Here is a 25,993-nt window from a genome sequence, read left to right as displayed (position 1 = left end):
ACAGAAAAAGAAGAGCAAAGAATTGTTTAGCCATGCTGGAGATAATGTTTTAGAGGTGTTATAAAGAAAACAGTACAGTATCAGTCCATGAATAGACAAAGATATAAGTGGGACAGAAATAGCCACAAATTGCTTGTATGTCTGGGAATTTGATTTAGAACAGGTGACTTAAAAATATTCTTCCATGGACAGTTAGGTTTAGAATTATTATTATTATTTTTTTGAGACGGAGTTTCGCTCTTGTTGCCCAGGCTGGAGTAGTGGTGCGATCTCAGCTCACTGCAATCTCCGCCTTCTGGGTTCAAGCAATTCTCCTGCTTCAGCCTCCCGAGTAACTGGGATTACAGGTGCCCACCACCACGCCTGGCTAATTTTTTGTATTTTTAGTAGAGGCAGGGTTTCATCATTTTGGCCAGGCTGGTCTTGAACTGGTGACCTCAGGTGATCCACCTGCCTTGGCCTTCCAAAGTGCTGGGATTACAGGCGTGAGCAACAAGCCACCATGCCTGGCCTCTAGAATTCTTACTCTGTGCAAGGTTGCGAGTTTTACTGTGATGGTTTACTTAAAAAAATATTTTTTTGTTCAGTTAGCAATTCAGTGTAGAAGGTGTTTTAATTTTTTTTAAAGTGAAAGCAAGTTTATTAAAGCAAAGGAATAAAAGAACCTTCTATTTTAATTAACAAAAATATCCAACTACTAATATAACTTCAATTATACTACTTTTTCTCCTTACTTTTAATGAGATAGCCTGCAAAGCTAAATGTTAGGCCACATTCTGGAACATATCTGCTTAGATATGAACAATCACTTTGAACATTTAAAAAAAAAATCATTTCTTCTTACTTTGCTTTCTGTTAATGGCACTATTAGTCTTTGTTTTCTAAGCTCTTTCTTTGTCTTGAATGTTTCGTGAGTCAGCAAGTTTGTTTGCCTTTTGAGACAGAGTCACACTCTGTTGCCCAGGTTGAAGTGCAGTGGTATGATCTCGACTCTTTGCAACCTCAGCCTCCTGGGTAGCTGGGACTACAAGCATGTGCCACCATGCCTGGCTAATTTTTTATTTTATTTTATATATATGTATACATACGTATGTGTATACGTGTATATATACACGTACATACATATACATAGACGTATATATGTTTATACACATGTGTATATCTGTCTACATATGTGTATACATGTATGTACACATACGTGTATATACAGGTGACTTAAAAATACTCTTCCTGGCCGGGTGCGGTGGCTCACGCCTGTAATCCCAGCACTTTGGGAGGCTGAGGTGGGCAGATCACGAGGTCAGGTGATCGAGACTATCCTGGCTAACATGGTGAAACCCCGTCTCTATTAAAGATACAAAAAATTTAGCTGAGCGTGGTGATGGGCGCCTGTAGTCCCAGCTACTCCGGAGGCTGAGGCAGGAGAATGGCGTGAACCTGGGAGGTGGAGCTTGCAGTGAGCCGAGATTGCGCCACTGCACTGCAGCCTGGGTGACAGAGTGAGACTCTGTCTCAGGAAAAAAAAAAAAAAAATCTTCCATGGACAGTTAGGTTTAGAATTCCTTTTCTTTGATACATATATGTACATAATACGTATACATATGTGTATATACATGTATATGTATACACGTATATGGAGACTGTATATATATGTATATGTATATACATGTATGCACATATGTGTACATATATACACGTGTATACATATGTGTACGTGTGTGTATGTATATACGCACACACACGTATACATATACACATTTTTTTGGTAGGTGGAGGAGTCTTGCTATGTTGTCCAGGCTGGAGTGCAGTGGCGCCATCTCAACTCGCTGCAACATTCACCACCTGGGTTCAAGTGATTCTCCTGCCTCAACTTCCCGAATAGCTGGGATTACAGGTGCTGCCACCACGCCCACCTACTTTTTGTGTTACGGGCATCCACCACCACACCTAGCTAATTTTTGTATTTTTAGTAGAGATGGTGTTTCACCATGTTGGCCAGGCTGGCCTCAAACTCCTGACCTCAAACTCCTGACCTGAAGTGATCTGCCTGCCTTGGCGTCCCATAGTACTGGGATCACAGCCGTAAGTCACCATGCCTGGACAATTTTGTATTTTTTTGTAGAGACAGGGATTCGCCATGTCACCCAGGCTGGTCTTAAACTCTTGGACTCAAGCAATTCTCACTCCTCCACCCCCTCAAAGTGTTGGGATTACGGGCGTGAGCCACGGCACCCGGGCGACTCAGCAAGTTTTGATGCTCCCCTCTTTTTGCCTTTCCTGTCCATTCTAGGGGGAGAAGGGTAGAGCTGTATTCCAGTGAAGCATCTTGCTTCTTAGATTAACTGGGTTGCCTCTTGGCTTTTTATTACATCTTACCTCTTCTCTTTCAGTCAATATTATATATTGCTGTAAGACAAATCTTTTGGCTGCTTTTGGTGTTTTTACTTGAAAAGTACAGTTACCCTTTAAACTGCTTTGATTACATCCAGACTCTCTACCCATTTACCCCATTGCCCCATGACTTTGAGAAATGAACAGTTCATATAGATCTTTGTTTCTATCGTATACCATATTCCTCCTCACTTTTGAACTTGTGCTGATATTATTCCTTTGCTTAGTGTGTTTGTTTTCCTTGCATTTTCCTACCATTTAATCCTTCATAGACGTCTCTGGCTAGTTGATCTTCCTTTCTCTAGCTTGCTTGTTTAGCACTTTTGGTATTTTATTAAGTACAGATGTTAGCCTTATTCTGAAGTGGCACTGCAGTATAGTTCTTGTGTTTTCATATATTATGGTTTTGTTTTTAATATATTTAAATCATTGATCCATTTGGAATGTATCCTCATGTACAGTCTGAAGAATGGATTTAGTTTTTTTCCAGATTGCTGCACAATTGTAACACCATTTATGCAGTGATCCATTGTTTGCTCAACAGATTTGAGATAATACCTTAATTCTACTTAAGTTTTACATTAGGGTCCATTTTTCCCCCCATTTTTCCTTTCAATTTTTCAGGCAGCTTTCCTGGTTGAATATAGGGTCTAGTTTTGGACTTTATTTTTTCCGTTGGTCATTCTGTCAGTGTACACCGTTACGTCTAATCGTTTTAATTATTGAGGCTCTGTGATATGCTTTAATATCTGATAGGACTAGATCTTCACCTTGTTAAAGTTTTTCTGGCTAATCTTGTTTATTCTGAAAATAGGCTTATTGAGATCATATTACATATAAATGAATGTGGAGAGGTAATGATTTTTTTCACTACAGTAGTATTACCTATATTTTGGATTTGTGTTTTATTTCCTTAAAGTGTCAATTGAAGTTAACTTTGCAAGAGTATTAAACTGTAACTTAAGTAGAAGTTCTGGAAACTGAATTGTATATGTTTTACTTTTTAGTTTAGCCCAATGGCCAAAGGCTCTCAAAGATACATGGTTTCCACTGGTGCTGATGGGACAGTTTGCTTTTGGCAGTGGGATTTAGAATCCTTGAAATTTAGGTAAGTGGCTTTAATTATGTAACAAGTTTTCTTCTTTAATGTAGTTACAGTTTAGTCTAATGAAATGAAGTTTGATTATTAAGAGATTATGTATTATGGTTGCTTTTTTTACCTTTGAACTTCATTTTTGTTATATATAGCATATGTGCCATATTGACTCTTTCCTGTTTATAATTATTTAGATAGCTGGATTTGTAAAAGAAGCATAGCTTTTCTATCTTAGCACATTTTTGTAAAGACAAAGTAAGGCATTTAAAAAAATAGGTGTATAATTGGAAATTCAGGCAGGAACATTTGAGAGTCATAAGACCTGTGTTGTATACCTCTGCTGTCTAATACAGTAGTCACTGGCCACATATGATCATTGAGCACTTTAAATGTGGTTAGTGCAATTGAGGAACTGAATTGATATTTTTTTTTTTTTTTTTTTTTTGAGACGGAGTCTCGCTCTGCCGCCCAGGCTGGAGTGCAGTGGCCGGATTTCAGCTCACTGCAAGCTCCGCCTCCTGGGTTTATGCCATTCTCCTGCCTCAGCCTCCCGAGTAGCTGGGACTACAGGTGCCCGCCACCTCGCCCGGCTAGTTCTTTGTATTTTTTAGTAGAGACGGGGTTTCACCGTGTTAGCCAGGATGGTCTCGATCTCCTGACCTCGTGATCCGCCCGTCTCAGCCTCCCAAAGTGCTGAGATTACAGGCTTGAGCCACCGCGCCCGGCCTCTGAATTGATAATTTAAATTTAAAACTTATAATTGATTAATGTGTTAGAAAACTTTTTTTTTCCTTTTTTTTCTTCTTTTTTTTTTTTGTTTTTTGAGACAGAGTCTCGCTCTGTCACCCAGGCTGGAGTGCGATGGCGCGATCTCGGCTCACTGCAACCTCTGCCTCCTGGGTTCGAGTGATTCTCCTGTCTCAGCCTCCCAAATAGCTGGGATTACAGGCGCCCGCCAGCACGCCCAGCTAATTTTTTGTATTTTTAGTAGAGTCAGAGTTTCACCAGGCTGGCCAGGCTAGTCTCAAACTCCTGACCTCAGGTGATCCACCCGCCTTGGGCTCCCAAAGTACTGGGATCACAGGCGTGAACCATCACGCCTGGTCTATTAGAAAATTATTAAGTGTGTCTTGAATAACTTGAATATGTGAAATTTTCAACAAATTTTGGGAAATCCAAATAAAGATAAAATATTTTTGTTAAAAAATGAGTTGTCAAATTGAGATGTATTTTGAGTCTCAAATACACACTGGAAAATTTCAAAGAGTTAATATGAAAGAATATGAAAGTATCTTGTAATTTTTATTAATTTGGGTTATATGTTGATATTTTGGGTGTATTAGGTTAAAGGAAATATGATTAATTTGATCTTTTTATATTTTGTAAAAATACACGGAAATACGTGAAAATATTTGGTATACAATAAGGTATTGTAGAAATAAGATTGTAGCTGGGTGTTGTGTGTCTGTGGTTCCCAGCCACTAGGGAGGCTGAGGCTGGAGGGTCCCTTGAGCCCAAGAGTTTGTGTCTAGTCTGGGCAACATGGCGAGACCCTGTCTCTTAAAAAATTATAATATTTAAATATGCTAGATTAAAACCAATATTTTAAACTGTGTTAATGTGGTAAAATAATCTATCTTAAAGCAGCATCTTCTTCTTTTAAAGCCCACGTCCCCTGAAGTTCACTGAAAAGCCTAGACCAGGCGTTCAAATGCTTTGTTCTTCTTTTAGTGTTGGTAAGAACTTCTTCACATTTTTTCTTAGGGTTTTTTTTTTTTAAAACATTTATTAAATGACCACTTTATTGCTAAGAACTTTTATTAGATACGTGGTAAATGACTTCTGATGTTTATTTTGTTAGGTTCAATTTATGATGTTCATTTTGTTAGCCTTGTTCTTCCAGTCCTCTATTCTGCCTTTGTCTGATTTCTGGTAGTAATCAGTGATATAAGAGATGTCTGGTAAAAGAGAGGCTTGAGGTGTCCACACAGGTGATTCCTATGCCTGTCCTATGTGTATGATAATCTAAACTTGTGATTTTCTTCGAATAGGCTAAACTGTGTATGTTTGATAGTTTAAATTTATTTCCCACACATATCTTGGTGAAATTATTCTTTTTCATTTTTTGTACAGTGAACTTGTGTGGTAACTTTTTCCTTTTTTAGGATAGGTCAAAGACTTTTCCCTCATAAAATCTGAAAACTTGAACAAGCTAGGGTTAGGTATGTAAAATTGTTTAGAAAGCAGAACTTCTTTTCTTAAAAATATTTTTAGAGCACTGGTGCTTAATTGGCATTATATTGCCACCCTTTATAATATAGATGGGGAGGCCGGGCACAGTGACTCAATGCCTGTAATCCCAGTCCTTTGAGAGGCTGAGATGGGAGGATTGCTTCAGCCCAGGAATTTGAACCCAGCCCTGGCAACACAGTGAGAACACATCTCTTAAAAAAAAAACAAAAACAATAACAAAATGACCTGGGTATGGTGCACACACCTGTGGTCCCAGCTACTCAGGAGACTAGGTGGGAGTATTGCTTGGTTCCAGGAGGTTGAGGCTGCAGTGAGCCATCATCGCACTACTGCACTCTAGCCTGGGCGACAGACCGTGTTCCCTGCCCCACCAGCTGGCTCACACCTGTAATCCCAACACTTTGGGAGGCTGAGGCGGGTGGATCACCTGAGGTCAGGAGTTTGAGACCGTCCTGACCGACATGGTGAGACCCCATCTCTACTAAAAATACAAAAAATTAACTGGACGTGTTGGCGTGCACCTGTAGTCCCAGCTACTTAGCAGGCTGAGGTAGTAGAATTACTTGAACTCGGGAGGTGGAGGTTGCAGTGAGCTGAGATCACACCGTTGAGCTCCATCCTGGGCGACAGAGCAAGACTCTGTCTCAAAACAAAAAAACAAAAAAAACAAAAAAAACAGGAGATTGTGAATGTTTCCAGATTGATTGAATTAATTTTGTTTTTTAAAGCTACAAATACAGTTTTATAAGCTCTAAATTGTGAGTTAGAAAATGCAACTGTTGAGATACACTTAGTTTTAGAGTAAATGATCTTTTCTTTTTACATTTTAATATAGAAATTTGATTTGTTCAGGTATTTGTTATAAACTGGATGTTTAAACTTTACCATTTTTATTTCAGGTGGTATGTTTTTAGCCACAGGTAGTACTGATCATGTAATCAGAATGTATTTTTTGGGTTTTGAAGCACCCGAAAAAATCGCAGAACTTGAAAGCCACACCGTAAGCATCCACGTTTTAAAATCCTTTAGATTAATTGTTAATACTATTACTCTTATTGCTAAGGGGCATTGCTATTGGCTCTACTTTTATTTTTAATTTTTTCTTCTGTTGAACAAATGAACTGTCATTTATAACTTTTTGATGGTATTAAGTTTTAAAATATTAAATCATAGTTGCATTTCTGAGATAAGTCATTGCTTGTGAATGTTATCTTTTAAATTTTTGAATTATATTTGACAGTTAAAATATTATTAAAGAGATGTTTGTATATTTATAAAAATGAAAATGTCTAGGTACAATATAGTTTTTGTTAATTCTATTCTAATTTTAATTTACGCATAGAAGGAATTATATTTAAAGGAAGGTGTGTCATTGGCAACTCAGATTAGCTCTTGAGATGCCTGATATTTTACAGTGGTTATTTTAGCTTTATGTTCAAAATCTTGATTATGACAGTTGATCTGGGTGGGTTAGTTTTAAGTGGGCCTATTTATCTAACCAAGCCCATGAAATAAGAATGTGGTTTTATTAATGTATATAGTAAGATAGAAAACTGTCAGTATTCTGAAGTACTGGTCAGGGTAAGGTCATCTTTTGTTTGAAGCTTTTGGGAAAGCCAGTTCACATCCAGAGGTTATTTGATAAATACAGATTTAAATAACTTAAAACAACAATTTTTGTGTACAATTGAAAATGCCTTGTTTTTAGCTACTTTAAAGCCAATATTTTGAGCACTTTACACACATTTCACTTCCATATAAGTAATTTTAAACAGATGTAATTATAAATAATGCTGTAAGTTTAGAAGCAAGGCTTTTTTTCCTGTTAGATGTGCATTTCTTTCAAATGAAAGCTGTATTTTAGTAGTCTTGTTAGGTTTGTAGTTAGTCTTCACTTAAAATTATAAAACATGTTGAATGATGGGGCTAAGCAGCACAAGTACATATTTTGCTTGTTAAAGCAAATAGGCTTCTAGCATAAAACTTCATTTTTTCAAATTCGCAAACCATGTAGATGATCATTTTTGTATTTCTCCTTTTCCCTCCTTTAGGATAAAGTAGATAGTATCCAATTTTGTAACAATGGTGATCGGTAAGTGTGTGTTTGTGTATGTGTGTGTGTTATTAGGCAAATTACAATGTGCTGCTTATTAGTGTAGCTAACCTGTCATTTTGTATATATTTTTTCCCTTTATATTATGATTTTTTAATTTGTTTTTTCGAGACGGAGTTTCACTCTCGTTGCCCGGGCTGGAGTGCAATGGCATGATCTCAGCTCACCGCAACTTCTGCCACCTGGGTTCAAGTTATTCTTCTGCTTCAGCCTCCTGAGTAGCTGGGATTACAGGTGCCCGCCACCGTGCCTGGCTAACTTTGTATTTTTAGTAGAGATGGAGTTTCTCCATGTTGGTCAGGCTGGTCTCGAACTCCCGACTTCAGGTGATCCGCCCGCCTCGGCCTTCCAAAGTGCTGGGATTACAGGCGTGAGCCACCATGCTCGGCCATTATTTTTTATTTTTAGTTGACTAATTGTCTATATTTATGGAGCAACTATACTGTGGTGTTTTAATGTATGTTTACATGGTGTGATGATTAAATCAAGCCAATAAACATCTCTGCCACTTCACATACTTAGCATTTTTCTGTAGTCAGAACATCTGAAATCTCAGAAATTTTGAAATGATATATAATTAGCTAGAGTCACTGTCACTTTGTATATTGCAGATATTTATTAGTAAATATATTAATTAAATGAAAAGTGTCTAGGGTAGGGGTTGGGGGAGAAACACATGAAATGTAAGTTTTTAGAATTGTAGTTTCTGCCAGCTTCTAGTGACCAAAAGTAGTTTTTCTTTGGCTGGATGTCTGATTTACTGAAAAAATAACGTGTAAGGATCATGAAATTTCTTGTTTGGGTAGTTTAAAAAAACTTTTCTAAGAAACCACTGTGATTATATCCTGCAAAGAAATTATTACTTAAATCATATCCTCCTCCTTTGCCTCCATTATGTGTCAGGTACCTTTGCTAAACTGTAATTGTTGAGAACTTAATTTGTTAATAGATTGATTTATTTTTACACAGTGTCCAACATGAATTAATTTGAATTAACAAATAAGGTGTTTAAAATGGAGCTATTGCCCTTATTTTCCTATTCTTCAAAACTTTTTTCTGTTTTTTTTTTCTTCTTGGCATTTTTTTTTTTTTTTTTTTTTGAGACAGAGTCTAACTCTGTTGCCTAGGCTGGAGTACAGTGGCGTGACCTCGGCTCACTGTGCTGCAACATCTGCCTCCTGGGTTCAAGTGATTCTCCTGCCTCAGCCTCCTGAGTAGCTGGGATTACAGGCACACGCCACCATGCCTGGCTAATTTTTGTATTTTTAGTAGAGATGGGGTTTCACCATGTTGGTCGGACTGGTCTCGAACTCCTGACCTTGTGATCAACCCACCTTGGCCTCCCATAGTGCTGGGACTACAGACGTGAGCCACTGTGCCCGTCAGCATTCTTATACATTGTATTCTCAAAACTTAAATCTGTTTGAAAAGCTATTGATTGAGTTTGAGGTGTGTTTTAATTTCATAGGGCCAGGCAAATCATAGAAAACCAAATTTTTTTTCCCATCCAGATATGCTCTAAATACCTGTCTTTTGAATTAACACCTGTGGATTGTCCTGTTGTCAGGACAGCTACATTACATTCTTTTTTTGCATGTGATTTTAATTGTAGACCTTATTGGAAAGTGTGTGAATATAGTAAGATCCTGTTCTGCATGTTTTAAGGTTCCTAAGTGGTAGCAGAGACGGAACAGCACGGATTTGGAGATTTGAGCAGTTAGAATGGAGGAGCATTTTATTGGATATGGCTACTAGAATCTCAGGGTAAGTTGAAATTGTTAGAAGTAGGTGCATCACAGGTGTTTGATCTATGTCTCTCTCTCTCTCTCTCTCTCTCTCTCTCTCTCTCTCTCTCTCTCTCTCTCTCTCTCTGTGTCTCTCAGTGGTTATTTTGTTGAGGAGATTATAGCTACCTTCTATTATGAAGAGCTGTGGTATAAGCGAATAGCTGCCTACTGCATATTAGATGAACCAGATACATCCAGATAAATTTATCCTTACATTGTGTAGCGAAGAATAACATGTACTTTTTCTATTGCTCAGAGCATTGACCTTCTTCTTAGGTGTTGCATTTAAAAGCTTCCACAAGTAAAAAAGATAAAATTGGCTCAAGTACATTAAGAGTGGAAATTGTACTTTTCTATGGATAGGATTTTTGAAAAATTTTAAAAGCAGCTTAGAGCCAAGGCTGGGAAATAGGGTAAGCAAACATACTTTATTGTTAAGGTTAAAAAAAAAATTGAGCTCCAGCCTGGGCGACAGAGTGAGACTCTGTCTAAAAATAAAAGTCATGGATTTTACTTTAGAATTTGTTTCCTAATTTTAACTTTGTACTTTTTCATACCAGTTTTTCTGAGAAATGTTTCCACATTTTGTCTTTTGGAAATCATGTCTGCTTTATTTCTATTAAAAATTTTTTTTTTTCTGAGACAGGGTCTCACTGTGTCGCCCAGGCTGGAGCGCAGCGGTATGCTCGTGCCTCACTTCAGCCTTGACATCCTGGCCTCAAGCAGTACCCCCTTCTCACCTTCCGAGTAGTTGGGACTATGAGCGTGAGCCATCACGCCTGGCTAATTTTTATGTTTATTTTTTGTAGTGACTATTGTTCAGGCTGATCTCAAACTCCTGGGCTCAAGTGATCCTCTCACCTCTGCCTCCCAATGCTTTGTTTTTAATAACAGAAATTGACTTATATTCTCTGCTGTAGCTCAAAGAATTGTATTGCATTTTCAAGATAAATTTGATCTTCTTATTTTTGTGGAATTATCTGTGATGGAGAATGCAAAGTATATATACTGGAAATTTGATAACTCTTGTTCATAAACAAATTAAAAAATCTTATATATAAAAATGTTACATCTCAGTATGAAAGTGAGTACTGTCAATCCTTAATTAGTTGAAATAATGAAAGGGAATGGGGGTGAAGATAATTTAAAATCAATTTCACCTATTGTTTTATTAAGCAAAATAGAAACATCAGTGTCAAAACTTGAATGAAAATTTTTAAATGAGACTGAAAACTGTTTAGTTTTCTTGCTGACACACTCCATCCATGAAGGGGACTTTTCCTGTAATTTTCTTCATGAGAAAATATCTTCTCATTTTAAGTTTTCTTGTTTTCAAATCTTGAAAAACAAGAGTCTTTTGTATGTGGGAATGGATTGATCTGTTTATTTTAGTGTTCTAATATTGGCATATCAACTTGATGAAATGCAACATACCTGTTAGTAAATTCAAAGTTATTAATTTGTGGCTGGGCGTGGTGGCTCACACCTGTATTCCTACCACTTTGGGAGGCCGAGGCGGGCAGATCACCTGAGGTCAGGATATCGAGACCAGCCTGGCCAACATGGTGAAATCCTGCCTCTACTAAAAAAAATACAAAAATTAGCTGGAGATGGTGGCATGTGCCTGTAATCCCAGCTACTCAGGAGGCTAAAGCAGGAGAATCACTTGAACCTAGGACACAGAGGTTGCAGTGAGCCCAGATGGAGCCACTATACCCCAGCCTGGGTGACAGAGCTGGACTCCGCCTCAAAAAAAAAAAAAAAACAAAAAACCTAAGTTATTAATTCGAAAGCCTTTTAGCTTGAAGTGAAGAATGGAGTCTTTGCCTTTATTCCATTTTACTTTTTTTTTTTTTTGGAGACAGAGTCTCGCTCTGTCTGCAGTGGCGCGATCTGGGCTCACTGCAAGCTCTGCCTCTTGGATTCACTCCATTCTCCTGCCTCAGCTTCCCGAGTAGCTGGGACTCCAGGCGCCTGCCACACGCCCGGCTAATTTTTTTTTGTATTTTTAGTAGAGACGGGATTTCACTATGTTAGCCAGGATGGTCTCAATCTCCTGACCTCGTGATCCACTCACCTTGACCTCCCAACTTGCTGGGATTACAGGCGTAAGCTGCTGTGCCCGGCCTCCATTTTACTTCTTAATATTATTCTACCCTCAACACCAATCAATCTAGTTAGAATTATTCTCTCTTCTGTGTGTGTTTTCTTTTGTAGTTACGTAGATAGCTGTTTTATAGCACTCATATTTTTATAGCTGTATTCTTTTCAAATTTTTTGTTTTTTTTTTTTGAGACGGAGTGGCACGATCTCAGCTCATTGTAAGCTCCGCCTCCCAGGATCAAGCGATTCTCCTGCCTCAGCCTCCTGAATAGCTGGGATTACAGGCACCCGTCACTACGCCCAGCTAATTTTTATACTTTTTGTAGAGGCATGATTTCACCCTGTTGACCAGGTTGGTCTGGAACTCCTGACCTCAAGTGATCTGCCCACCTTGGCCTCTCAAAAGTGCTGGGATTACAGGCATGAGCCACTGTGCCCAGCCTTTGTTAATTAAAACATGTTAGATGCTTGCAATTTTTTTTTTTTTTTTTTTTTTGAGACAGAGTCTTGCTCTGTCACCCAGGCTGGAGTGCAGTGGTGCAATCTTGGCTCACTGTAAGCTCCACCTCCTGGGTTCATGCCATCCTCTTGCCTCAGCCTCCCTAGTAGTTGGGACTACAGGCGCCTGCCACCACGCCTGGCTAATTTTGTTTTTGTTTTTTGTTTTCGTATTTTTAGTAGAGACGGGGTTTCACCGTGTCAGCCAGGATGGACTCGATCTCCTGACCTCATTACCCGCCTGCTTCGGCCTCTCAAAATGCTGGGATTACAGGCGTGAGCCACCGTGCCTGGCTGATGCTTGTAATTTCTTAAAACATATTCTATTATTTCAGTACCATTAGGCCTTCCTTACCTCACTGTTGACTGCTATAATACAGAGACCCTTTGGATATAGCTTTTTTTTTTTTTGAGACCTAGTCTTGCTCTGTCACCCAGGCTGGGTGCAATGGTGCGGTCTTGGCTCACTGCAGACTCTGCCTCCCAGGTTCAAACGATTCTCCTGCCTCAGCCTTCTGAGTAGCTGGGAATACAAGTGTGTGCTACCACACCAGGCTGATTTTTGTATTTTTAGTAGAGATGGGATTTCACCATGTTGGCCAGGCTGGTCTCAAACTGCTGACCTCGTGATCTGCCTGTCTCAGTCTCCCAAGATGCTGGGATTACAGTCGTGAGCCACTGCTCCTGGCCCTCCATAACACTTTTATAAAGGATGAAAAACATTCCAGGCATGTGTATCCAAGACCATTCTTGCCAAGGGGCCTATAGGAGTAGACTGTAGGAAAGTTGTATAAAGAGATGAGAATAGTCCCATTTGCAGTTCAGATTGAACGTCTGTGTGTCAGTTATTTTTCTAAACATTGGGGATATGAATATGAGTTAACTTATTTTTGTGTTCCTAAAATTTTTTTGTCTTCTATGGAGAGAAACAGTTGAAAGTAAGTGTTAGCAACAGATTTGTATCCAGAGGAAAGAAATAATAGGAAAGAAATAGGGAGAAAAAGCATTGCTTTCATAAGCACTAATGGTGTCCTAAAATCTGTGCTTATTCAGTCTCTGTACTATTTCTAAATTATCCCTTCCTTCTTCAGGTTTTGCCCTAAACTGTTTCTAGAAAATCTGTTCTGGGTCAGTTGTGATGAACTCACTGTAGGGTTGACGAGATAGGCACATGGGTTGGATTTCTTTATTTTTGTATTGATGAAGGATTGTATACATTGTACAGCCAACCATCTAAATAAGTTTACATGTTGTGTATTTTTTTGTTAGGGATTTATCTTCGGAAGAGGAAAGGTTTATGAAACCTAAAGTAACAATGATAGCTTGGAATCAGAATGATAGCATTGTTGTCACAGCTGTGAATGATCATGTCCTCAAAGTGTGGAATTCTTACACTGGACAACTGCTTCATAACTTACTGGTAGGTAGTTTCTGGTACAGTGTAACAAATGAGATTTTTCGAACTATGATTTTAATTTTGAAGCTATAAAAATAATATACTGAACAAGTTTCTTTCATGTAAACTATGAAATGATTAGAAATTTTTATAATTATAAATTATTGTCTAATACATTTTTAAAAGTATATGCTGTAATAGTATGTATTTTTAAATTTTCAGTTTGTAACTTGTAAACCCTCCTTAATGTTACGATTTTGTTAAAGGGACATGCTGATGAAGTATTTGTTCTGGAGACGCATCCCTTTGATTCCAGAATTATGTTATCTGCAGGACACGATGGCAGCATATTTATATGGGATATTACAAAAGGTACCAAGATGAAACATTATTTTAATATGGTAAGTGAAGTGAGATGTACCTTGATACATGCTTGAATTTGTTTAGAGTGTTTGGGTTACAAGGCTTAGCCAGAAATTGATCTGCTTGTTTTGGCAGTGTGTTTTTACAAATCAGCATATTCAAAGCCTGCTAAATATTTGACAGTTACATGTATATACATACATATGTGAAATTCTCTGTATGACTGATTTATATGAGGGAGACATTTTTAAGTTACTTGTTTAGCATTTTGTGTGCCTGTATGTGTTTAAATTGGTAAAATTATGGCAATTATAAAAACTTTTTCACTACTTGAATTTATTGAAATATTTGATAACAAATAGAAATATAAAAATGGTAACATAAAATAATAAAATGACATTATTAATATTCAATATTAACCAAATATTACAGTAGTTGATTACTGGATTTTTAGTAACCCTGGGCTGGGTGTGGTGACTCTGAACTTCCAGCACTTTGGGAGGCTGAGGCAGGAGGATTGCTTGAGCCTAGGAGTTCAACACCAGCCTGGGCAATGTAGTGAGACACTCTCTTAAAAAAGAAAACTCCCAAGATGGTTGATCTAGAAATAAAACATTATTAGATTTTCCTAGCCTTTTTCTTTTTGCACAGGTATATTTAAAAAAAAAAAAAAAAGAAAAAAATTTTGCATATGTGTATTCTAGAACCAAATGAGGATACTACTGTATCTTTTTAGAACTTCTTCACATAATCATAATTATAGTTACTAATCAGGAAATTTAACATTTATAAAATAGCATTATCTAGTCAGGTCTATATTCAAATTTTTTTGTGTTGTCTCAGTAACATCTTTTTAGATACATTTTGCTCCGTGGACCAGAATCCAGTTCAAGCTCATGCATTGTGTTTAAGTGGTTGTATCTTTCTAGTTTTCTTTTTTTTCTTTTCTTTTCTGTTTTTTTTCTTTTTGAGACGGAGTCTCGCTCTATCGCCCAGGCTGGAGTGCAGTGGCACGATCTCAGCTCACTGCAAGCTCTGCCTCCCAGGTTCACGCCATTCTCCTGCCTTAGCCTCCCAAGTAGCTGGAACTACAGGCACCCACCACCACGCCTGGCTAATTTTTTTGTATTTTTTAGTAGAGACGGGGTTTCACTGTGTTAGCCAGGATGGTCTCGATCTCCTGACCTCTTGATCTGCCCGCCTCGGCCTCCCAAAGTGCTGGGATTACAGGCGTGAGCCACTGTGCCCGGCCTCTAGTTTTCTAGTTTTCTTTTCTTTTTTTTTTTTTTTTTTTTTTGAGAGGGAGTCTCGCGCTGTTGCCCAGGCTGGAGTGCAGTGGCCGGATCTCAGCTCACTGCAAGCTCCGCCTCCCGGGTTTGCGCCATTCTCCTGCCTCAGCCTCCCGAGTAGCTGGGACTACAGGCGCCCGCCACCTCGCCCGGCTAGTTTTTTTGTATTTTTTAGTAGAGACGGGGTTTCACTGTGTTAGCCAGGATGGTCTCGATCTTCTGACCTCGTGGTCCGCCCGCCTCGGCCTCCCAAAGTGCTGGGATTACAAGCGTGAGCCACCGCGCCCGGCCTCTAGTTTTCTTTAATTATCATCAGGCCCCTCTCAGCCTTTTTTGTTTTTCCTCTTTATTGGCCTTTAACTTTTGTTGAATATTAGCAAGTATTACAGAGTGTCCTCAGTTTTGTCTGATATTTTTTAATGATTAGATTGTTACAGTTTTTTAAATGAAGTAAAACATAAACGATATTGTGTCCTTCATGAATCATGTTAGGAGGCACGTGGTATTTATTTGTCCCCTTATTATGGTGATAATTTTCTGTTTTTTTTTTTTTTGGAGATGGAGTTCTGCTCTGTTCCCCAGGCTGGAGTGCAATGGTGTGATCTGGGCTCACTGCAACCTCCATCTCCTGGGTTCAAGCGATTCTCCTGCCTCAGCCTCCTGAGTAGCTGGGATTACAGGCACCTGCCACCACACCCAGCTAATTTTTTGTATTTTTAGTGGAGACAGGGTTTCATCATGTTGGCCAGGCTGGTCTTGAACTCCTGACTTCAGGTGATCACCTGCCTCGGCCTCCCAATATAATTATTGAACTAATTTTTTTACTAGCTCTTTTGAGACTAATCTAAATAACCTGTTTCTTTTTAAATTTTTACCCACAAGTATTGGATCCATTGAAGATTTTTCAATGGCATCATTCCTTCCATATTTATTAGTTGGCATCTTTGCATACAGTGGTATTTTTTTTTTTCCTCCTCTAACTTTTAAGTTCAGGGGCTACCTGGTATGTGCAGGATGTGCAGGTTGGTTACATGGGTAAATGTGCTTGCACATAGTTTTGTAATCTTACTTCATGTAAAAATCTTTTTTTGAAATTTTTGTTTTTAAAGAATTTATGGATGTATTTTTGAGTATAAATTCATCCTGTCTCAGAAGAAAGTTAACTTTTACACAGTTTCTATTGTTGAGTACTTAAGTGGTTTCTAAAATATGTATGGCACTTTGAATAGCCTTGTACATGATTATTTCCCTGAGATAAATTCTGAAGGAATTATTGTGTAAAAGGGTTTTAGCATTTTTAAGGCTTTATATGTGTGAGACATTTTGTGAGTTTACTCTTCAGCTTTTACTGAGTTACAATTCAAAGTGTACTTTTTTTTTTTTTGAGACAGAGTCTTGCTCTGTCACCCAGGCTGGAGTGCAGTGGCGCGATCTCAGCTCACTGCAGGCTCCGCCTCCCGGGTTCATGCTATTCTCCCACCTCAGCTTCCTGAGTAGCTGGGATTATGGGTGCCTGCCACCACGCCCGGCTCATTTTGTTTTTGTATTTTCAGTAGAGATGGGATTTCACTGTGTTAGCCAGGATGGTCTCAATCTCCTGATCTTGTGATTGCCTGCCTTGGCCTTCCAAAGTGCTGGGATGACAGGCGTGAGCCACTGTGCCCGGCCTGTGTAATGTATTTTAGATGCAGTGTAGTAGCATCCTATTGATGAATTCTTAGACCTTTGAGTCTCAGGTTCTTAGACCTTTGATAAATGCATTCTAAAACATTTCAAATAGTATGACCAAAGTACAAATACACGATTAGGCATCTCTGAAAGCTGTGTTTCTGTGTGTTCAAATTATTGGAAAAAGAACTAAGCATTCTTGGACAATTTTTCTATCGTTTTAAAATCCATAGGATAACATCCATTACCTTAACTATCCTTTGAAACTCAGAACTAATATTACATCCTGAATTTAACTCCTCAAAACAAAAACTACATTAATTTAGGCTTTAAGCAGAATATTAGCGGAAAAATTCTATGCCAAAGAATAATCTGAGAAAACTTCACGTGGGCAACAATGATCTTTCCAGTTGCATAGCGAACATTGGCCTTGTTTACTGACGTTTCCTTACTGCTCAGCTGAGAGGCTCATAATTCCTAATTCTAGATAAACTAAATAGAGTTGTCAGTTACTAATAGCAACAGTATTTCATGAATATATAATAAACTTTAATGTGACATTTTTCTCCAGACACAGTTGCAGGTTGCATTTTGTCAGGAATCATTGTATAGGACGCTTCAAATTACAAGTGAATCCCCGTTTTCCTTGCTCTGCTTAGATAGATTTGCCCACTTGAGAAAACTTTCATCTCAGCAAGTATTCTTTTGGTGCAGTTAAGTCCACGTGTACGACGGGAAGAGTTGCTGCCACCATCTTCAGCTTGACAGCTTTGAGATTTTGCCACTCCCTCTCCACCAGCGTCTGCTTTAACTGTGACTGACGGTCCCAGGCCAGGGATGCAAAGTGGTACACAGGCGCAGGTTGTGTTGTGGCACAGGCGGCTCCTGGAAGGACCATGTGGATGTATCTATGTTCCTATGTTTTAATGATCAGTTGGAGGAAAAAAATACATATATACACAAACACAATTTTTTCCTTTTTTTTTGAGACGGAGTCTCGCTGTGTGGCCCAGGCTGGAGTGCAGTGGCGTGATCTCGGCTCACTGCAAGCTCCACCTCCCGGGTTCACGCCATTCTCCCGCCTCAGCCTCCGAGTATCTGGGACTACAGGCGCCCGCCACCTCGCCCGGCTAGTTTTTTGTATTTTTAGTAGAGACGGGGTTTCACCATGTTAGCCAGGATGATCTCGATCTCCTGACCTCGTGATCCACCCGCCTCGGCCTCCCAAAGTGCTGGGATTACAGGCTTGAGCCACCGCGCCCGGCCTCCTTTTTATGTTAAGAGAATATGAATTAATAGGCACATCTTATTCAGCAATCCTCTGAATATCCGAGTAACTTTATTTTTTCCATGTTCGATAATTGGCATCCATTCATGTGCAGCAATAGTGAGGTATCACTATTCAAGCAGTGACTTATTTGGGTGTGGATGTGAGTTTGTTCTGGCACTTACTGAGTAGATGTCTCATTTTTCCAACACTGAACACACAACGTTTAGTTACTGGAAAGTTAAAGGTGCAGACAACAAATATGTATAGCTCTACCCTGCAGAGTTAAACAAATAACTAACAACTATAAATTGATAATATTAAACTAATAGACTTTACAGTTTAAAAGGAAGAATAAAACAGTATAAAAATAATCTATTTAAGGTTACACTCATGATAGATTTAGAGCATCCTTTCTGAAATCTCTGGTAGTTTGAAGTTCAGGTAATTGTGACTGTGAGCTTTTCCATATATAGGCTTGAGATCTGGCAGCATTGCCAAATTTTGCTTGGTGCTTAGTCATCTTAGTGAGCTAAAGTAGAGCCCTCCTTAAAATCTAGGAAAGTGTTCATTTTAGTTCATGAGTACCAAATTTTGTTAATCTTCATTCATTTATCTTGTAGCTTATTATCCTTTTATTATATATAAGACAAAAATTTATGAAATTATTTATAAGAAGTAAAAGAAGCCTTCACTTTGGATTGGGTTGTTAGCTCTCATTTGAGCACTTGGAGAACTAATGCTTAGAAGAACTTTGAAGACCTTTTTCTAGGCTAGTTATATATAAAATGAATTTTATTTTTTGGGACTAGCGATTGATGTATATGCCTAATGAAACATTTGTTTTTTTATTTTACAGAGTCTCACTCTGTCACCCAGGCTGGAGTGCAGTGGAGTACAGTGGTGCAGTCTTGGCTCACTGCAACCCCTGCCTCCTGGGTTCAAACGATTCTCGTGTTTCAGCCTCCTGAGTAGCTGGGACTACAGATGGACACCACCATGCCTGGCTAATTTTTTGTATTTTTAGTAGAGACAGGGTTTCACCATGTTGCCCAGGGTGGTCTCGAACTCCTGTGCTCAGGCACCTCATAAAGTGCTGGGATTACAGGTGTGAGGCACCATGCCAGGCTGAAACATTTGTTTTTAAATTTTTTTTTCAGAAGGGTTATATTGTCACAGGTTATCCACATTAAACAAGTTTACATAGCAAATCACTTGCATAGAATTGGTCCTAACTTTTTCCTCTTTGTGTTTCCTAGATTGAAGGACAAGGACATGGAGCTGTGTTTGACTGTAAGTTTTCACAGGATGGACAGCATTTTGCCTGTACAGATTCTCATGGGCATCTTCTGATATTTGGTTTTGGATGCAGCAAACCATATGAAAAGGTCATTTTTAAAACTTTGTTGTCGCATGCAAGTAGTAGTTATGAGCCGACAGTTTAGCTGACTGATTTGATTTCCTTGTTTTTCTAGTTTTAATTAACTGTTTAACATCTGTTTCCTTTAATATGTATGAACCTTAAAATGTCATCCTGTGAACTTCATTTTTCTAGATTCCTGATCAGATGTTCTTCCATACTGACTATCGACCACTTATTAGAGATTCTAATAATTACGTCTTAGATGAGCAAACTCAGCAGGCTCCTCATCTTATGCCTCCACCATTCTTGGTAGATGTAGATGGAAATCCTCATCCAACCAAGTATCAGAGATTAGTACCAGGCCGAGAAAATTCCGCAGATGAACATTTGATTCCACAGCTGGGCTATGTGGCAACAAGTAAGTGCAGTCTTTTTTTTTTTTTTTTTTAAAGTTGTACGTGAATATCTTAAAGTATAATATAAAGAATTTCCTTCCCTTTAGATCCCCCAGTTATTAATATTTTGCAATATTTTATCTTTTTTTTATCTGTGTATTGTTTTGAACCATTTAACTTCTGGACCTCATGCACCATTTACCTCTAAATAAGAATAACATTCTCTTACGTAACCATAGACACTTATGACAATTAGGACATTTTACATTCAAATAATATTATCAAATCTGTAGTGTATAACCAAAAATTTCCAGTTATTCTAATAATGTCTGTTTATAGCTTTTAAAATTCTCCCAATTTGGGACCACATATGAAATACGAAATTTAGTTGTCATAGTTCCTTCGTTTCCTTTAATCTGTAGCAGGTTGTCAGTTTTTGACTTCCATGATATTGATGTATTTGAAGATTATAGGTCAGGAATTTTGTAGAAGGCCTCAGTCTGGGTTTGTCTACTTTCTCTTGGTTAGGTTCCAGTTATGCATTTTTGACAGAATACAACATAAATGATGTTCTAGTCTTAATAGAGCATCCTGTGAGGATGCTTATGATTGTGGTTTGTCTAATTACTGGTAATGTTGTTTTTGAACCCTTGGTTAATGTGGTGTTTGCCAAGTTTCTTCACTATAAACTTATTATTTTTCTCTTTGTAATTAATGGTAATTTGTGGGGAGGTATGTCAATAACCTGTTCATTGTCAAACTTTACCCTCAAGTTTTAGGACCCATTGATGAGTTTTGCCTGAATCAGTTGTTACTGTGAATACTGCAAAGTGGTTATTTTCTAACTTTATCATTGTTCCGTCATTGCGTCATATGTATCATTGCATATGACTGTCTGTTGCTCACCCCTTTATTTATTGATGAGGCTCATTACATTTTAGTATGGGCTTCTGGGTGTGGTTAGTGGGTTATATTATTCACATAATCCTTAGATTTGACTCTCAGAGCCTTCTGACACTGCCCTTTCCCAAGTCCCTTATACTTTTTCAGTCACTTCTTTCCTTTTCTGGATGTAGGGTGTTCCAGGTTTGTCTTGTACTTTTCTCTGTCGTAGCCAAGTGCCAAGTTCTTTTTTGTGTTAATAGCAGGGCAGCGTTTCTCTACAGATATTAAAGAAAAAATGCTATTTGTGTTTTTGGATGAGGATTTATTGAAACTAAATCACCAGCTACATATAAAGTTAAAACCTAATGTAGATTACTATATGCTGGCTATTTCAAATGTTATTTTTTATTACTTTTATTGAAGTGTACTTTATATACAAAATTCACCAATTTTAAGTGTACAATTCAAGTGTGTGTGTGTGTGTGTGTGTATTTTTTGAGGCAGGGTCTTACTCGTTTGCCCAGGCTGGAGTGCAGTGGTGCGATCTTGGTTGACTGCAGCCTCCGGCCTCCCAGGGTCAAGTGATCCTCCTACCTCAGCCTCCTGAGTAGCTGGGACTGTAGGCGTGTGCACTTTTGTATTTTTAGTAGAGACGGGGTTTTGCCATGTTTCCCAGGCTGTCAAATATGTTTTGACAGATGTTAAATAATCAAGTAACCACCACCACAATCAAGTTATAAAACATTTATACCGCCCCCAAAAGTCCCCAGGACCTGTTTGGAGTCAGTCCTCTCCTTTCTCTCAGTCCCTTGTAAACAGCATTATATTTTCTGTCACTTTAATTTTGTCCTTTAAGAGGGTTTTATATACAAAGTGTAATCTTTTTTCTTTTTTAGGAGACAGAGTCTTGCTCTGTTGGCAGGCTGGAGTGCAGTTGCACAATCTTGGCTCACTGCAACCTCCGCCTCCCGGGTTCAAGTGGTTCTCCTACTTCAGCCTCCTGAGTAGCTGGGACTATAGGCGTGTGCTACCACACCCAACTAATTTTTGTATTTTTAGTAGAGATGGGGTTTCGCCATGTTGACCAGGATGGTCTTGATCTCTTGACCTCATGATCTGCCTGCCTCGGCCTCCCAAAGTGCTAGGATTACAGGCGTGAGCCACCGCGCTTGGCCACAAAGTGTAATCTTTTGTGTCTGGCTTCTTTGACTTAGTATGGTGCTTTTGAGATTCCTTAGTGTTGTTGCATGTATCAGTAGTTTGTTCCTGTTTATTCATTGGGGCAGATAGTACCCCATGAAATAGATGGGTATGTCATCATTTGTTTTTGCATTCACTGATGGTTAAAGGTTTGTTTCCAGTTTGGTGCTATCATCCAGATTGAAACATCCAACTGTCACGTGGAATTTGTCATTTCTCTCTTCAGTTTACTCAGTTCTTTATGTATTTTAAAGCTCATTCATTAGGTGCATACACATTTTGGATTGCTTGTCTTCTGGATGAAATAATTCTTTTCTCATGAAATGTTTCTCTGTATTTCTGAAAATATTTTTTGTTTTGAAGATTCTTGTTTCATATTAATATAGCCAATTCAGCTTCTTTTGGATCAGTATTGTCGTGGTATATCTTTTGTCAATTCTTCCAGCCGATCTGTGTCTTTATATATCAAATTTGATAACTTGTCTTTTAATTGGGATTTAAGTATTAAGTACTCTATTAAGTGTAGAGTGTTTACACTTAAATGTTCATATAGTATGGGTTCGAACATAGAGTATTCCTATTTGCTCCATCTATATTCTTTTCGTTCTTTGTGCCTTTTTCCTTTTTCTTTTTTTCTTCTTCTTTGGGATTGGTGATTTTTTTTGTGTTCCATATGACCTCCACTAATTTCTTATTAGCAATACCTGTTTATTTGTATGTAATGATTGCTTTAGGGCAGAAATTGTCAGTGTGTGGTTTGCAGGCCCATAGGTGTATCTGCAACCTTTTATGGAGTCTGCAAGGTCACAGCCATCTTCATAACAATACTGAGATATTTATTTTTTTATAGTGTTGACATTTGTACTGATGGATCACGGATGGGTAGAAATAAACTTCTGGCAGTGTAGCACAAATCTTGGTTGTGGCACCAAAATAGTAGGAGTTATTATATCCTTTACTGCTCTGCATTTGAATACATGTCTTTTTAATATTCTAGATATTAAAACTGGAAGTGTGCATAAAGCACTTCTGCTGTGTATTCTGGCTCCTGGGGACTTGAACTATTTTCTGCCCTGTGGGAGCTCTGCAAATTTTTTGCGCAACTGCTTTTTTATGTTTTCCCCTCAGTAGTGGAGTTCTACCCCATGCGTACACATATCAGTATTTAATTAAAAAAATTTTTTTTTGAGATAGAGTCTTGCTGTGTTGTCCAGGCTGAAGTTCGTTGGTGTGATCTTGGCTTATCTCGGGTTCAAGCAGTTTCCCTGCCTCAGCTTCCCAAGTAGCTGGGACTGCAGGTGTGCGCCACCACACCAGGCTAATTTTTGTATTTTTAGTAGAGATGAGGTTTTACCATGCTGACCAGTCTGGTCTTGAACTTCTGATCTCAGGTAATCTGCCCGCCTCAGCCTCCCAAAGTGCAGGGATTACAGGCGTGAGCCACCATACCTGGCCACGTATCAGTATTTAGTCAGATAATTGATGGGACCTCACTACAGATCTCTGGAGCTTTGTGTGCAATTCACTCTCCTCTGATATTCAGTCCTGCGTATTTTAACTTTCCTCTTCCAGCAAACTCCCATCTCTGTCTCCTCAATTCAGTTAGATCTGTGGATGCTGTTTGGGTTCTCTCTTTTGTTCTGTAACTTGGAGACTACCTCCAGACAGTAATCTGGAGCAATCAAAGGGTTTGTCTCTATTGTTCCCCTTCTCTCAGGGATCACAGTCTTGTGCTGCCTGTTGTGCAATGTCTGAAAGCTTTTGTTTTATGTATGTTTTTTCCAGTATTGTTGTTTATGGCAGAAGGCCACTTCCTCTATCAGTTAAGCTTTCATGGGTAGAACCCTCTTTCAATATTTCAGTATCGATTGTATTATTCCATAGAGACAGTTAACATTGTGATATTTGAGAAGTTAACAGTTAAGTGTTCTGTGCTATGAAAGAAAAGTTAAGCTGAGTGCAGTGGCTCATGCCTATAATCTTAGCACTTTGGGAGGCTGAGGCAGGCGGATTGCTTGAGCTCAGGAGTTCAAGACCAGCCTGGGCAATATAGCAAGACCTTGTCTCTACCAAAAAGAAAAAAAAAGGAAAGCTATATAGACTTAGGTCATTTTGGTTTATGACGATTAGAAATCTTCTTTGCCGTTTTCCCTTTAGTATCATGTTGTAATCTTAGAAATTTTGTGTTATAAGCAATTCTAATTAAAGTCTTCTTATCTTTTTAGATTAAGGCTCTACTGCCTTTTCAACTCATTTTTTGAGAGTGATAAAAAGTTACCGATTTTTAAAGACAAAGTTAATATGAGATATGACATTTAGCTCTTTTAAGTTCTTCATGGGTTTCCATAATAAAACAAAGACATTATCAGTAATATGCACGGGAGTCTTAGCAGAATGGAAATGTGACCCCCCCTTGCCCATCCCATAATACTATATGAGGTTTCGCAGTTTCTCTGTATGTTTTTATGGTGGCAAGTTATATTTTTGCATTCCTTTTGATTATTACCTTATTAATTTCCTTTATTTTTTATTTTATTTATTTATTTATTTATTTATTTATTTGAGATGCAGTTTGACTCTGTCACCCAGGCTGGAGTGCAGTGGCATGATCTTGGCTCACTGCAACCTTTGCCTCCTGGGTTCAGGCAGTTCTCTAGACTCAGCCTCCCGAGTAGCTGTGATTAACAGGTGTGTGCCACCAGGCCTGGCTAATTTTTTTTGTATTTTCAGTAGAGACTGATCTTGAACTCTTGACCTCAAGTGATCCACCTGCCTTGGCCTCCAAAAGTGCTGGGATTACAGGTGCGAGCCACCACGCCCCAGCTGTAATCCCAGCACTTAGGGAGATTGAGGTGGGCCGATCACGAGGTCAGGAGATCAAGACCATCCTGGCTAACATGGTGAAACCCCATCTCTACTAAAAAAAAAAAAAAAAAAATACAAAAAATTAGCCAGACATGGTGGCGCCCGCCTGTAGTCCCAGCTATTCAGGAGGTTGAGGCAGGAGAATGGCCTGAACCTGGGAGGTGGAGCTTGCAGTAAGCCGAAATGGCGCCACTACACTCCAGCCTGGGCAAAAAGAGTGAAACTCCATCTCAAAAAAATTCTGTAATTGAAGTAAGAATTGATGGGTACTAACTATGCTAAAAACATACTTAAGAAAGTAATTTGAGATTAGTGGGAGAGGCTTATGTAATTACCACCATCAATTTCACTGTTCTCCGAGGACTCTTGGGGCAGGGAGAGAGCTAAAGTTGTCTGTCGAAGGCTTAAAAAAGGTCTTACCTCCCTTATTTCCCCTTTTTTAAGACATAGAGAAGAAATTAAATCTCAGGGATTTTCTTGACATTGGAAATGACCCATAGTTGCTCTGTTCCAGTTAGAGACTCTGGGGAATAAGATTTTAGTGAAATATATCGAGTATAGTGAGGAGCATTAGTGTGGAAACAGCATAATAAAGTTTTACAGAAACATGTTTCCATGTTTCCACTTGCAGGAATTTCAGAGGCTGCTTTGAGGTTTTCGTAGTATTTAGTCCTCTACAGGAAGACTTCTGTTGGCTTTGAATCTTTTCTCTGACTTCTTGGTGACCATGTAGAGTATCTTTTTAAACTGGTTATTTTTCAAAAATGGGAATTCTGACCATTGTTAATGTATTTTAATTTGTACCCTAACGAAATTTTGTTTTCTGCTTTTATATGATTATATACTAAATAATTGAATTTGTAGGTGATGGAGAGGTAATTGAACAAATTATAAGCCTGCAAACCAATGATAATGATGAACGCAGCCCAGAATTGAGTATTCTTGATGGAATGATAAGACAGTTGCAGCAGCAGCAAGATCAGAGAATGGGAGCCGATCAGGATACTACTCCAAGAGGACTTTCAAATGGTGAAGAAACACCCCGGAGAGGTAATAGATAA

The 25,993-nt window shown here is 38.6% G+C and overlaps 1 protein-coding gene across 2 annotated transcripts in view; it reads left to right on the top strand.

Moving 5' to 3' along the window:
• The window catches only part of BRWD1 (bromodomain and WD repeat domain containing 1), a 131,387-nt gene that overhangs the window by 28,929 nt on the left and 76,465 nt on the right, over positions 1-25,993 (top strand). For both annotated transcript variants that reach the window (XM_007968201.3, XM_073010631.1), the window contains 10 exons: positions 3,399-3,499; positions 5,153-5,223; positions 6,640-6,740; positions 7,792-7,832; positions 9,519-9,617; positions 13,511-13,661; positions 13,904-14,038; positions 19,484-19,612; positions 19,780-20,005; positions 25,797-25,982. In XM_007968201.3, the coding sequence (XP_007966392.2) occupies positions 3,399-3,499; positions 5,153-5,223; positions 6,640-6,740; positions 7,792-7,832; positions 9,519-9,617; positions 13,511-13,661; positions 13,904-14,038; positions 19,484-19,612; positions 19,780-20,005; positions 25,797-25,982 (1,240 nt within the window). The remainder of the gene's footprint in view (positions 1-3,398; positions 3,500-5,152; positions 5,224-6,639; positions 6,741-7,791; positions 7,833-9,518; positions 9,618-13,510; positions 13,662-13,903; positions 14,039-19,483; positions 19,613-19,779; positions 20,006-25,796; positions 25,983-25,993) is intronic.

This window comes from Chlorocebus sabaeus, chromosome 2 (assembly GCF_047675955.1).
Source record: "Chlorocebus sabaeus isolate Y175 chromosome 2, mChlSab1.0.hap1, whole genome shotgun sequence".
Lineage (NCBI taxonomy): Eukaryota > Metazoa > Chordata > Mammalia > Primates > Cercopithecidae > Chlorocebus > Chlorocebus sabaeus.
The sequence above is the reverse complement of the archived record's forward strand: the minus strand, read 5'-3'. Positions and strand labels throughout refer to the sequence as shown.